We start from the raw sequence: 15,364 nt of genomic DNA, 5'->3' as shown, positions 1-15,364 counted from the left end.
ACATGGGTGGATTATCGCATTACTATAAGGAAGGAAGTTGGATGCCCCAGCCTTATGGAAAAGCTCCAGCAGCCACGTCCGACTAAGGGCCGAATTCATTTATGTGCGAAAAGTTGCGGTCTTCGAAAAGCGCTCGCCTATGCGAAGTTTTCGCCTCATTAGCCAGTTTTGATGCAATCTTTTTGCGTACTTTCTCAATGTGCGCTCCCACTTGTCGCCCTATTCAATTGCAAAACGCGCAAAAACACTTGCGAAAACTGCGAATGGCAAAACTATGGAAAGTACAGCATATTCTCATGGAAGTCAGTCTGTACCCCATGAAAAGCCTGACCCTGGAAATCAATATAGAAGTGTATTAATATCCCTAATAAAAGTATTTTTGGTTCTTAAATTGAGTCAAATGGCTGCATAAGTGTTGAACAATGATATAAAACAATTAAAATGAGGGTTAGTATATTTCTTTGGCTATAAAGTGCAGTTTTAAAAAATGATAAAAATACACCAGCTGTAGCCACCTGTAATCCTGAAAACACCTGTACCATCCGTACAGCCCCCAAAATACCAGACCCATTTTCCAACACTTTTTACATTTTCACCAAAACATGATATGTTATTATTCGGGGGAATTAAGCATTTTTTTTATTTTTTGGCCTAATTAGTCATTAGGGGGGAGAGGGGGTGTCCAAAGGGTTCTGAACCAAGTCCCCACATTTTTTGACGAAAATAGGGAGTTTGCTAAAAAATTTTCAGCTGCCTCTCGGGTGTTGAAAACTTTTCACCGGTTTCTGCCTATGGAGTTTTCTCGCGTGCAAAAACTCCGGGAATTGAATAGTGCAATATGCTGGTATGCGCAAAAAAATCACATCGGCGAATGCTTATCGCCAAACACGACTTTTCGCACCTAATTGAATTCGGCCCTAAGAATCAGGCCCAAATGTGTACATTCACATCACCTGCAAGATAATTATACTAACATAGGGTTATAGAAAACCTTCTGCAACAGGGTTGATGAAATGTACAGCGTTGACGCAAGTTGTCTTTTTTTTCTTCTAGTGATAAAATGTTCCCAACCTTTGGTTTCGGAGCACAGATACCACCAACCGGACAGGTAACACGTCTAGACTTAGCATCATGTCATACATTTGTATCGTGTTAGTGTGGTATAGATGCATATTGTTATTTCACTGTTTTAAATACTTTTATGTTTTTATGTAAAATGAAGAAGGACCCACTTACCGTGTGTTGTGAAGCCATAAATCTATTAATGAGAGATGTCGGTTTGTCTTTCAGGTTTCCCATGAGTTCCCAATAAATTTTAACCCATCAAACCCTTTCTGTGCTGGTAAGGAATCACACGATCAGTGTATACTTGCATAATGTATAGACACATTGCTTAAAAATCCTTTATGCATTTAGACTTTGACACCAAATGTCCATTCAGGAGACTTGTGGTTTATACACCTTTTATATAAAAATGTTACTTTTATTTTTGGTAATTAAATATGAAAACATGACCGTATGTAGTCTGATCATGTGTGTTATTGAATGATGTGCTTTTGGCCAGTGCTAATATAATAGCTCATATTGCCAGGCGTAATACAACACCTACCACCAAATATCACTGACATATTTTAATATATTCAAAAAAAGAGAAGGTATTCCTATATCGGGGCACTCACGGAGCAAATTAATATTACATTGAATCTCATGATTACTATATACCTACTAACAGTTCGTTAGCACTAATTAATCTAAAACATAACCTTTAATAACTCCTTTAAAATAAATTAGCAAAATATTATTTTTATTGTATTTTGTATTCTATTTATTTGTGACAATTAAAAATGTATTTTTGTGTCATCCACAATATCAAATCTAGTCTTGGTTGTTATCTCATAATATCATGTTACTCATAACTCCTGGGTTGTCTGTAGAACAAGAAGATATATTTCTCATTTATAATTGCAAAATGCCAATTATATAATGTTTCAAGAGTCTATTGATAGTCTCACTATTGCCGATAGCCCTTATCGGTTACATTGTGGCCCTCAACACCAAAGCCCAATTTAGGGGCATCAATAATCCATTAGCTATAATCTGGCTATTTATTGCTTATTCACACCTACAGTACCACATACAAATCCTTAAATGGCCAGTGAATTAGGAATTATAGCAAATCCCAAATTATTATCTGATTGAGAATACAGACTTGTAGATCATGGTATCTATAACTGTCCCTTAGATCATGGTATCTATAACTGTCCCTTAGATCATGGTATCTATAACTGTCCCTTAGATCATGGTATCTATAACTGTCCCTTAGATCATGGTATCTATAACTGTCCCTTAGATCATGGTATCTATAACTGTCCCTTAGTAACTCATGCAAATGATCTTACCCTGAGGATTCATCTCTATATTTGGATATGGTCCGACAGTAAATAGGACAAATCCCACATAAACCATACCTTATATCAACTAACTTTGATTATGGTATATTCAATCACCAGTTAGATCCTCCGTTACTTGCTTATGTTAAGTATCTGCTGCTATATTATACCCCTTTTCCACCAAAATTGTGAGTCTGACCTGGAGTTGGAACAGGGTTCCTATCCGGATCAGACCCGGAATTTAGCCGGCGCCGACTTTGGACATTCCCGAGTCGGCGCCGCTCACACCGCAGTCCGGTCTGCATAGACCCGGCTTTTCCGGCGTGAAAGTGGACGCTTGGAGATGACATCATCTCCAAGCGCCACTGAAGCCGGACCAATCGGCCGGCTTACGGCGCACTGCAGGTCATAAAGACCCGGAGTGCACCGTACACACAGCAGGGTTTCACGGGTTACTCCCATGTTAAGCCCTGCTATTTACCTGCGTTGGATTGCCGGGTCACTCGACCCGGCGATCCAACCCTCACCCCTTTTACACCAGGGAGCTGCCCGGGTTAACCCTGCAATAACCCGGGTTTTAGTTTTGGTGTAAAAGGGGTATTAAGCAGGTTATAGTGGTCATAATATAATACACAGTGCACTATGACATATCTTTAGATTCACTATTAACAAGTGGTAGATGTACATATATTTGTAGAGCACCAGGTTACTGATATTAATTGATCAGACGCTAATGGATTTTATATACAGCACTACACAACATAGCAGCACTGCCTGACAAGGTTCAAAATGTTAATGATGCTTATTGCACCTGTTAGCCTGACCGTATTTGTTCTATTCTATTGTGCATTAAATAGGCTACTTTGTACATATGCAATATTAGAGGTAACTTTATCTTGTTCTTGAGTGACAAATTATTATTGGTGGTCTATCACAATAGGTGGAGGGCTATATTCAACGCAAAGGGGCGCTGCTTAAAAATCAATGAATACTGATCATATCACTCATTAATGTCCATTATATAGATAATAAACCAGCAGCATATCTATCCTTTATCTGATGTGCAAGCTGCTTGAGTACAATTATGGTCACTAAATAATTTTCTCTGATTTTTAATTTATCGTTGCATTGTATAAACTGCACTGTTATCCTCACCTGGAGATCTGAATAGCTCTACGGCTACCGCGGGGCGCACCAAGCAAAGTGTGATATATATATATATATATGTACTGCTGCGGATAACTGAGAGGCCCCCAGTACTGCTGCGGATAACTGAGAGGCCCCCAGTACTGCTGCGGATAACTGAGAGGCCCCCAGTACTGCTGCGGATAACTGAGAGGCCCCCAGTACTGCTGCGGATAACTGAGAGGCCCCCAGTACTGCTGCGGATAACTGAGAGGCCCCCAGTACTGCTGCGGATAACTGAGAGGCCCCCAGTACTGCTGCGGATAACTGAGAGGCCCCCAGTACTGCTGCGGATAACTGAGAGGCCCCCAGTGCTGCTGCGGATAACTGAGAGGCCCCCAGTGCTGCTGCGGATAACTGAGAGGCCCCCAGTGCTGCTGCGGATAACTGAGCTAGACAGACCTCTGTTTTATATATAACATTTTTGTGACTGTTCATAGTGTCTGACGGGGTTATTCTCTCACATCTCCACTTCTCACAATTGCAGGTATTGAGGGAATTATCGATGCTTACCGCAAATGTCTCCCTCAAGTTAGACTGTATGGACCCACCAACTTTTCCCCAATTATTAATCATGTCTCCAGATTTGCCACAGCTGCTACACAACAACAGACGGCTTCTGTAAGTGTGCTCATATGACCATTGCCTATAATAATGTACAATGTGTGCATATTAGCAGTATATGGTTGTCTTCCTGGGGATATTTCTGTAACTCCACCTTCCTCTCCCTATTACAACAGGGGTATTCAAAATACGGCCCTCCAGCTTTTGTGGAACTAAACATCCCAGCATGTCCTGATATAATTTTGCTATTGGAGCATGCTAGAACTTTGGTAGGGCATGCTGGCATGTTTAGTTCTACAGCAGCTGGGGGGCCGCAAGTTGACTAACCCTGCCCTACACAATGGCCAGATAGTAAGGTTGGGTGAGGGGATCTGTTTGCAGTCTGTATATGGTGCCATCATCCTCTCCAATTTTGGGTGAATAAACTGTATATTTACATTGTTGGGCGTCATTTATGACCCCCAGTATAAAACCCAGAGCTTTTATCTCCCTGATTCTCTTTAAGACAGCTGTTGAATCGACATCGTAAATATGTTGCGTTGAATAATAGTTAAAAATACATGTATTTTTTCTATACTTGGTAAACAGAATTATGCTAATATGTCCACCAGCATGATATTTCATTAGTTGCTATGAGCAAGGCTTACATAGTGCAGATTCTCTAGTGTATACATGTGCATTGAGTATATATAGTATGTCCAAGTTCACAGACTATACATGCATCAGTTTTGCACGATCTTTGTGTGGCTTGGAAGGTGGTACGCCAAGCGCACGCCTTACACACGATGATAAAACTGTTACCACTGATCAGGGCTCCTGTGACATTGCACACCCTCCATCAGGTACAAAACGCTCTGCTGGACTTCCCACCTAATATATGATTGCTGCCACCTGTGTTAACAGTGGCGTCACAAGGGGGGTGCGGGCCGCACCTGGGTGTCACCTGCTGAGGGGTGACCCCAAAGTACTGACTCCTCACTGACAGGAGCCGGGTGCTACTGTGTAGCATTACGTACAGCACTCTGCTCCTGACACAGTGAGAGAGCCGGCACTACACACAGACTGGTCCCTGGGGGCAGTCCACATGTCTGGGACCACGGAGTGACTAAAACGGGGGGTTCGGGCCACAAGGGCACATCCCCTTTTTGTTGGCTCGCGGCCTAGCCGCGTGCACTGCAACCCTCCCCGCACCCGGTGTCACCATGGGGAGGGACACCATTGTGTGTTAAACTTGTTAATTGATGGAAAATGTGTTTAAACACAGGTGAGGGTAATCCTAAATTAAATGGAAAATCCTAGACCAGAGCGTTTTGTACCTGATGGAAGGGGTCATGTTGGAGGGTATGACCTTGTGCCCACTCATCTTATTAATTGAGATTTTTCCCAATATACTTCTTTTTTGACATGTATTCATGTTTCATGTACAGTAGTTCCTGACAATAAGGGGACATCAGGCTGCTTCTGTTACAGGTGACAATTATTTTTCCCTCTCATTACATGCATTTGTTTACATCTGTGTGGTGTACTGATGCCCTCCGTGTGGTGTAATTGTGCCTGCATAGTGCAATGGTCCTGACTAAAATTTCTCCAAGGTGGTGCAAATACTGTAAATCCGGGAATGGTTCATGCATGCACAAACTCCATACTTGCCAACTCATTGTAATATTTTGTAACATTGTGGCTATACAACGGCAATGTGAATTACTCACTGTCCACTGGTCATCCTGTGCATCCTGCATTTTACAACACGCATCAAAGTGCGGTTACATGGAAACAGGTGCGTGGTCTGCAAATCGACCTTTGTGATGTCATCGCAGAATTTATGTGACACTTGCATTGCAACCCAAGACCTCAGTGCTGTGAGGCAGTAATGCTAATCATTACACCTACCATGCATTACCATATAATTGTATATAGACTAATGTGTCCTGATTTGTCTTTCTGGAAATATGTAACAGTGAACTTCTACAATGTATATTTCTGCTGCATCCAGATTACAATGAGTGGGGTTGGCTTCATGTGGTTCTCACACGGAGCCTGGCATCCATAGGAAGCAAATGGGTGTCCCAGAATTTTGGTTCATAATTCACCATTACCTCACTTGTTGCCATGGATTTTAACGTGTATGTCATTAATGTATAATTTGCTGCATTACTGCTTTAGATCTGTTAGGTGTGACAGTGAGTTACGGCTAAAACAGGAGGCAAATTATCTCTCATTAATGTGTGTTTCTGATGCCATCGCATGCCACCATGCTCCACAGAAAGAGTTCGGAGCAAGTAAAGTAAAAAAAAAAAAAAGGAGTAATTTGCACCTTGGCAAACCATGTTGCACTGCCGGTGGGGCAGCTTTAAAATGTGCAGAGAGATTTCTTGTTGGAAAGAAGTGTGACCTAGTTTAACTGTAAATTTCAGGGTAAAAACGAAGCGTGTAAGACAATAAATGCATTTGCACCCTTTGCACAGCAACATTTTTTGCTCCATGAGCAAGTTGTTCCTTTTTTGATTTAATCTAACTCTGAATAAAGCCCATAGGGGGAGATTTACTAAGCCTTGGGGAGAGAGAAAGTGGAGAGAGATAAAGTACCAACCAATCAGCTCCTAACATTCATTTTACAGGCAGTTTGAAAAATGACATTTAGGAGCTGATTGGTTGGTACTTTCTCTCTCGAAGACTTGGTACATCTACTCCTTAATGTTAACCGTAATCACAATGTTTTACTTGCAATACTATGGCTGACCACATGGATTGCTATGGAGTCTATGTAAATAGATGAGGTTGCAGTGAGAAAAACTGCAGCTTACAAAAAGTGACAGATGCTGGTGACAATAAATTATTAAATTAATTTTAAATGAATGAATTGGCAGCATCCGTGGTCTTGGCACAAATATCCATGGAATTGTTGCAGAGAAAACCACATACGGCTGAACAGCAGAGAGCTGCACGTACCTGCGGGCATATAGATGTGTCCAGCTACATCTTTGCCAATCGCGCTACAAGCGCGCGCACGCATCGCGCCAGGCGATTGCCCTCCGCAGCATACGCAACGGTACGCTATGGCGCGCACTGCGATCGCGTCATGCAATCCTATGGAGCCGCAGGTGTGAACGCAGTGCGGCATACGCATTGCGCGATTTGCTGCATATGCAACAACTATGTAGCAGGAATCATCTGTAGGTGGCATGCTGTGGTGTAACTCTGCCCTAGGCTGGTGACACTATCAAGGTTGGGACTCTCAGTGCTAGGATTATAAGGAAGAGCGGTCCTGACGACCCCGGCCCATTATACCAAAACTAGTAAAAATAAAGACTAAATTGCACCCAAAAATCCCTAAAACCCTATATTATAAAAATCTTAAAAAGTTCTTCATCGTTCATAGTCCAAATCTTATATATAAATCATTGGTTTGTTTGGCTGTCCAGTTATGCATTCGGACACCCCTGCACCGATTGGGATGAAAGAAGTGGGCCAGTTAGATCCTGGCCAGGTTTTAGGGGGGTTGAGGTCCCGGTCGTACCTCATGTTGGTGTACACTGGGCAGAATTATGACCCTGGGAGCCTATTCTGGGCATTCCACTATATGGATTTGGATGAAAACTTCACAGAGGGGTAACAATTGGTCTGGGATGCCTAATGGAGTGTTTTGTGGTCCTGGTTGGACCTCACGGTAGAGTGCACCGGGCAGAGCTTTGAGCCAGGGAGCCTGTGCTGGGCCTTCCACTGGATGGATTTGGACAACATAACTTAATAAAACTTAATAATTGAAGATTTAAATGCCGGGTACTTCAGCTAGTGGGAAATAAAACCAATGCACAATGGATGCAAAACGACCAATCACAATGGTTTCTCACACTGGTGGCTTGTAATTAGCTAGCAAAGAATTGTAGCCATGGGGGCATCCCGGCTTTCATCATTTCACAAGGGTCTTCCTGATTAGCCTGTGGGTCTTTTTATGGGGATTTTTTTTATGATGGACCCCTGCACATTATAATAGGACTACTGCGAGATCATTGCTGCTCTTATAGTGGTCCCAATCGTGTTATTTATTCAGGCCCCATAGTCAAAAGGGTTGGCATGAGCAACAGTGCTGCTCTTAGGGGGGCTAGCAGCTTCTTGTAGGGGCCACACTTTTTTACAGCCCCCTTTCGCATCCTGGGCCTGATTTTTACTATACCACTGGGACTCCATGTTATCATGAAATCCAGCCCAGGCTGCCTAGCGCTGGGGCTCATAGAGGATATATGGAGGGGAGTAAGCGTCCAGTGTTTTCATCATCATTTTTTAATTATTATTGTTTTGTTACACAGTGCATCTATGGTCTGAGCAGAGGTGAATAACTTGCTGTTCTCCGTTATTCAGCTGTGTGTGTGTCTTTTCTGCCAGAGACTGACAGTTACTTCTGTGTAATCCACAGATGTTGTTCGTTTAATAATTCAAGTAGGGCACAAAATCAGTAATTTTATTCACAAAGCACAGTATACTATATCTGACAGTCCTAATGTGATTCTCTGATGGTGCCATCTTGTGGCAGAAAACTATATTGCAGGTAATTTCAATATTATGCTTTGAGAAACACACAATGAACATGTTTCCCTAAATAGTTAGTATCTAATGCACCAATGATGTGTTGACATGTTTAATGCTTTGTACATCTGTACATATAGCATCAAACTAAATAACAAGACACGTTAATTTTGTAACCACTTGCTCAAATTAAATAAGATTTTATCAATTGTGAATCTAGAAAACTTGATTTCTCTACAAGCATATCACATGTGTAAATAATGTCATTGTGTCTTTGCAGCAATACTTTGTTCTTATGATTATCACTGATGGTGTGATAACGGACCTTGATCAGACCCGACAAGCCATTGTCCAAGCTGCTAAACTACCGATGTCCATCATAATAGTTGGTGTTGGAGGGGCTGATTTTAGTGCCATGGAGTTTTTGGATGGTGACAATGGCGGTCTCCGATCACCCAGCGGCGAGATGGCCATAAGAGATATTGTCCAGTTTGTGCCTTTCAGGAATTTTGCTCAGGTATGTTCAATGTCCAGCCAGGTTTTCAGGATATAAATATTCATCTCACTAGAAACAGGTTTTTGTAATTTAGGAGGAAATAAATGTTCTCTCTGGATTTCGTGTATGTGTTTGGTATATTATAAGGAATGCTCAGGACTCAGGGATTTCCGGATTAAGGGTATCACCATAATTTGGAGCAATATGTCTTTCACCATGCTGCCCCTAAATTTCTCCATCTCACTAAATAGTTTAACAGTGCTCTTCTTAGTGACTTTACCAGGAGACACTTGGTGGTCATGTCTGTACGTATGACACTTTCTCCATTTACTTACTGTTTTTCTGGACTCTCTGAATAATGGATTTGCCAATAAGAGATCTCATAGCTGTAATTATTGACTAAAAAGCTGTGTGTCCAATATGTCAGCAGCCCGTTGCATGGGGTCGACAGTCAGCATTGTCAGATAGGGCTGCATGTAGGGCCGACTTGACAATGCAGTTGATGACCCCACAGGAGCGCGCACCGCATGACACACTGCGTACACACTTAATGATTTGTCATTCCGATCCGTCGGAATACGGCAAATCATTAAAACAATTGCCTAGTGTGTACGCACCTTTTACACAGTTCAAGTTTATTTTACTGCCTTAGAGTGACAGGCAGGTTCTTTTTACGTATCCCTGAGAATTTGCTTGGGAGATGAATGCTATCGATCTGTATGTAGTCATTTGCGGAACAGCCATATGTGTCTAGTTTGGCCAATAACAGGATCACCTTTCTGCATAGTTTTTTTATTTTGTTGGTTCCATCTAGTAATTTTTTCTTCTTTCTTCTCTCCTGATTTTAGGCTCCAAAAGAGGCTCTTGCTCAAAGCGTTTTGGCAGAAGTTCCACAACAAGTTGTCTCATATTTTAGTACATACAAACTAAAGCCACCAAATGACCCTGCTGCAAAATGAAGACACATCTCAGATGTCAGTCAGTGGTGTTACGCAAAGATATTTTATTGTAACCTTTTAAAATTTGTACTTTATAGGCGATATTACATTCTCTTCTATAAGTTTATAGAAATTAGAAGTCACCAAATTATTTAACCAAATAAAATCATGAGGCCACAGGCTGAGACTTTCTACGCAGGTCACTGATATCCGATGTTATATCTAATAGTCATAAGAAATAATACCCTCTATTTTTATTATAACGCAGAAGTTCTCCTAATGAGAAGGTATATATCAGTTCTCACCGATTTATAAGCGAAGACATCAATGATGAAATTCAATGATTATACATTTATTAACATCACTTGTGTATTGTATACTGTATAGTATGTATATAACAGTAATCTTATTGTAATATAATAGTATATCATTTTATCTTTTATTTTATAAAATTTTACTTCTATGTTAAATATGCAATTGTCACAATACTAGAACTGTTTTTTTTTTATATTATGATGTGAGTTAATGGGACTTGTCTTTAACTGTTACAGTAGGTCATCCTCAGTGGAGGCAGATTCTAGGTAAGACACAGAGATGGATCTGTATTGGATCTGGGGCTGATATACAGGACTGTAATTGGATGGCACTTCATTCATTTACCATTGTTTCTCATTTTAGCACACATTGAACTGGACAAATGAACAGAACACTGAGATTAAGATATTGCTATCAATGTTGGGAAAGGCTAAAACTAGCTGAGGTTGGGTGATTCCTACAGATGTGTTCTCATACACTATTGCTGCAGTCGCGCCAAACCGCCCTTCTCGTCGTTTCAGGTCCCCTGTGACTCGGCTTGCGCTGCGCGCCTTTTTATCCCAAAAATATATATTCGTCACAATCAGATGCTGAAACCACTTCACAGGCGAAAAAGATGCTCGGCGCAAGTCAGGTTGCTCAGACCTGGCATCTCATTCGCGCCAGGTGTCTCACGCTGCATGGCTTATTGAGGCTAGGTGTATGAGGAGTGGACACATGTATATTTTGTTGAACTACAACTTCCAGAATACATGGCAAGTCAACATTTAACCAACTCCTATGTGATAAAATGTCTAATTCTGGCCTAGATTTAGCCAATGGAAAAAATTCTGCATGTTACAGAAACTTGTTTATGTCTAAAGATACAATTGATATACGTCACAAGCTATATCTAAATAATCTAATCTCAGTGAATTATATATATATATATATATATATATATATATATATATATATATTATAAAAAAAAATTTTTAAGATTTTTAATTGCCAACCAGCGGGTTGATGTACATTATTTGTTACATTTCATTTTGGCAGCTTCAACAATTGCAAATTCTACATCAGCTAACGAGAGCCATTGTGAAATGGGCGCTTACTATTGGAATTATTGACCACATAGCGAGCCTCCTGTCACTGGCTCATTGGCTGCCTCGGATACATGCCCTCTCTGTAAATGTATACTATAATAATCGGGCGTTTCATTAGAGGAGGGGGGCCCGCGTGCAGTCTCCGTCACAGGCCCCCTCCTCTCAGTCCGGCAGCCAGTGCACTGAATATCTCTGGGCACTAAAGTGTGCCCAGAGTCTATAGCGCAGGTCACCGGGAAAATGGCTGCAGCGTTTTTATAGTGCTGACACCAGCTCAGACGTGGGACTTCGGAGAGATAAATATAATATGGGTGTGCAGTGCGGGTCCCCCCACTCTGCACCCATTATAGATACGCCCCTGATAATACTAGCACGCACAGTCCATGAGTGCAGCTAGTTTGGGCTAATTCTCTCTCTCTCTTCCCCCCCCCCCCCCCCCCACACATTTTGGATAGATTTCCATAGTCGGGGATACATTCATGCAAAGGAACAACAGTGATGGCACTCAGAAGAATACAGAAGTACTGGTTATCTGTGTGTATCCAACACTTTTTTGCCAGGGTGCATACATGAAAATGTTGGATATAGCCGCTGAAACGTTGGTCTCATGAGCTATGGTATTTGTGTATTTGGTTTTGGAGTGCCACCACCATTGTTTCCAATTTATCCAGCAGTCACTCCATCATCTGCCTTCACAAGGAGAGCAAAGAGAGAGGAAGTACACATAACTAGGTCTGTTACATGCCATAGTAAACTCTGAAACACACCCAGCCTTGCATAAGAACGGAGCATATGTACCAACTTTAAAAGAACCTGCTTATTGGAACATCCAAAAACATTTGACATCACATGTTGCCCAATGGAGTAAGAGTCTGGAGCAGCAGCAAGTCTACATATAATACACCAACTAAAAGTCTTTTTATATTGTGTGCTTGCTTCATACGAAACAATTGATGGTGATGTTTGTAATTATATATATATATATATAGAGACACTAGCTCAGAGGTTCCCAAACCTGGTTCTCAAGGCACCCCAACAGATCAGGTTTTAGAGATACAGATGTAGTTGTGCGTTAAACAGCCATTTCAGTCGTGCCATGCCAGGTAAGCGCCGTTCAACTCTGTTGCGCTGTGTCTTTTCATGCGACTGTTCCCCATTAAAATGCATCTTATTTGCTAAGCAATGCAAATAGGGTACACAAGCAGCTTCTGCTGATTTAATATGGCATGCCAATATTCTGTATGCAAGTGTGGTTACACAGCCGCACACAGAATATGGGCATGCTGAATATCATTTTAATCAGCAGAAGCTGCTTGTTTTGTGAATAAGATGCATTTTAATGGATACGATAAGACTTTCGGCACTACCGAGTCACACGATAGATGCATGTAGACACATCTGCATCCATGGTTGAGCACAGGTGGTTAAATCAAATTGACTAAGGTACTAATAAAGTCACCTGTGGTCAGCCATGGATATCCTTAAAACCTGGACTGTTAGGATGCCTTGAGGACCGAGTTTGGGAACCTCTGCACTAGCTGATGCCTGCGGCTTCGCCAACGATTAAATCGCTTCTGCCAACATTTTTTTATTTGAGGTGTTCTAGTTGTATTGATCCATTTCCCCCACTGCTGGGAATTGTTAGTGGACGTGGGAGGAAATCTTATCTTATAAACACCAAACTTTTTATCTTTAAACCTTGCAGGAAGCATCCCCAGAGCCTGGAAAGCTCAATATCAGCTTGGTGCCCAGCTACATATCAGACCATACTTTGTAAATAATCTTTCATTTCTGCCATGTATATGTTAAACAGATATATGTGTGAGTTTTTTATAGAGAATATGGATTTAATAATGTACTGTCCATAGTCTATGCCTTTATTGCTTACTGTCACAACCTGTGCCAAGTAACACACACTAACGAAACACTGTTACATTTATATATTCTGCAGTATGAGCTAATGTGCCTATAAGTGTAATATGAGTAGAGCTGGATTCATAAAATGCATTTAAAGCTAAAAAATAAATACTCATAAACCGTTTAATAAATCTTTTTTCTTGTATACATCAACTCTGTATGACTTTTGTACATTAAATCCGTATATATTCACACGTAAACATTGCATTCTTTTATATTCAATATAGTAACAGGGTTTATTTCAATGCTGCCAAAGTAGAGATGATTAACAATGCTGTTAGCAGCCCTAAGCACAATGGTAGCTTGTTTTGTGGGGGCCCAAACAAACCAAGCACTTCAGCCACAAAAGTGGCAGTCCATGTTGTTGAACTGCTTGGTTTGTTGAACTGTGCATGTCCTTTTTTAATATACAACATAAAGGTGAGTGGAAGGGCCCAAGGACAATTCCATCGTGTACCGATTTTCTTTTCATTATGGACATTGGTGACTGTCTTTTTTGCATAGAAAAACATTTTTATTGGTTATTGCTCTAACACACAACTACTTTTCTTTAGTATCATTTAGTAATTTGAACACATCTCCTTTTAAAATTTTTCAATTAATCAATTGATCATTCGTTTTTTTGCTTGCCTTTCACTACACACTTTACCTTATACCCCTTTTACACTGGAGCTAAAACCCGGGTTACTGCAGGGTTAACCCGGGCAGCTCCTTGGTGTAAAAGAGGAGGGTTGGATCGTTGGGTCAAGTGACCCGGCAATCCAACCTAGGTAACTAGCAGGGTTTAACACGGGAGTAACCCATGAAAGCCTGCAGTGTGAATGAGGTGCTCCGGGTCACGATGACCTGGAGCGCGCCGCATGCCGGCTGCTTGGTCCGGCTTCAGTGTCGCTTGGAGATGAAGCGTTCACTTCAACACCGGAAAAGCCGGGTCTATGCACTCCTTATGAAGGAGTGAGAGGGGGGGGGGGAGGTAATATGGCCAGCTTCTCTTGCAACCCTTGTCAGGAATCCCTGGATATATTAACAACAACATCATATTCTTTTATTGCCTTTTCTCAGTTGCTGCAAAACAGATTTCGCAAGGCCACATCTCTAATTAAATTTTCTTAATTAATCAACCGACCAACCAATGTTTTACCTGCCTTTAACTACATACTTCACCTCCATTTCCCTGTACTGCCCTCAGGCCTCTGATTTAGTTTTTGATTAATGAAAGCAGTCTTTTTATGGGGTCGTATAGTTTATTAAACTGCCATACTGTCTGCCATTGCTGTACTCCAATATTTTATAGATGTGCTACATATATTCTTTAAAACTGCTTTGTGTTTGTGCAATTGCTCTGTTGCTTAGCTTAGCCAGCCAGCCTTTGGCCAATAATGGCGAACAATATTGTGAGCTGTTAGGTGATCAATATCCACTGGAAATAATGTTATTGAAGTTAATAATACTGTAGGAACAAAAAAAATCCAGATCCAGAACACGAGGGTGGTTTTGGCAAAACCAAATCACAAATAACTAGAACTAAAACCAAAACACAGGGTAGAGTACAGTTATGATCTACAGATTGCAAAATAGTAATCGTTATGGTATGAGTTACCTCGGACTGGGCTATTCATTGGGATATCACATCTGCTACAGTGCCAGATATCATTGCTCCAACCTGATTGCAATTATCTCCATACCAGTACATTGGAAGACCATTAGTTGGACAGCCCAGTTTTATAGAAATTTACTTTTCTCGGTAAACTGCAAAAATTGAGCAATTTGCAGTTCTGTTTTTGTTTTCTAGTTTTTTTTGCTGTAAAATCTATCTTTAAATGGATCGGGTACGGGATACCGGTGGTCAAAATTCCAATGCCGGCTTCCCGACAGGGATAGGATACCGACACCTGTCAGCAGGTATCCTAACTCTTCCCCTAACCCTCCCTCCCCGCTTTCTGAACC

At 41.2% G+C, this 15,364-nt stretch overlaps 1 protein-coding gene across 2 annotated transcripts in view; it reads left to right on the top strand.

Annotated features, from left to right (window-relative positions):
* The window catches only part of CPNE3 (copine 3), a 76,568-nt gene extending 62,801 nt beyond the window's left edge, over positions 1-13,767 (top strand). Inside the window, exons 12-16 of one of the 2 annotated variants that reach the window (XM_088471397.1) lie at positions 1,054-1,108; positions 1,291-1,342; positions 4,063-4,196; positions 8,944-9,180; positions 10,008-13,767. In XM_088471397.1, the coding sequence (XP_088327523.1) occupies positions 1,054-1,108; positions 1,291-1,342; positions 4,063-4,196; positions 8,944-9,180; positions 10,008-10,118 (589 nt within the window). In that variant the 3' untranslated portion in view covers positions 10,119-13,767. The remainder of the gene's footprint in view (positions 1-1,053; positions 1,109-1,290; positions 1,343-4,062; positions 4,197-8,943; positions 9,181-10,007) is intronic. The other variant, XM_088471396.1, reaches the window with a different exon arrangement.
* Positions 13,768-15,364: the final 1,597 nt, after the last annotated feature.

The sequence above is a fragment of the Taudactylus pleione genome, unplaced genomic scaffold, assembly GCF_031769625.1.
Source record: "Taudactylus pleione unplaced genomic scaffold, aTauple2 ptg000114l, whole genome shotgun sequence".
NCBI classification, from domain to species: Eukaryota; Metazoa; Chordata; class Amphibia; order Anura; family Myobatrachidae; genus Taudactylus; species Taudactylus pleione.
This window is presented reverse-complemented; position numbering and strand designations above follow the sequence as displayed.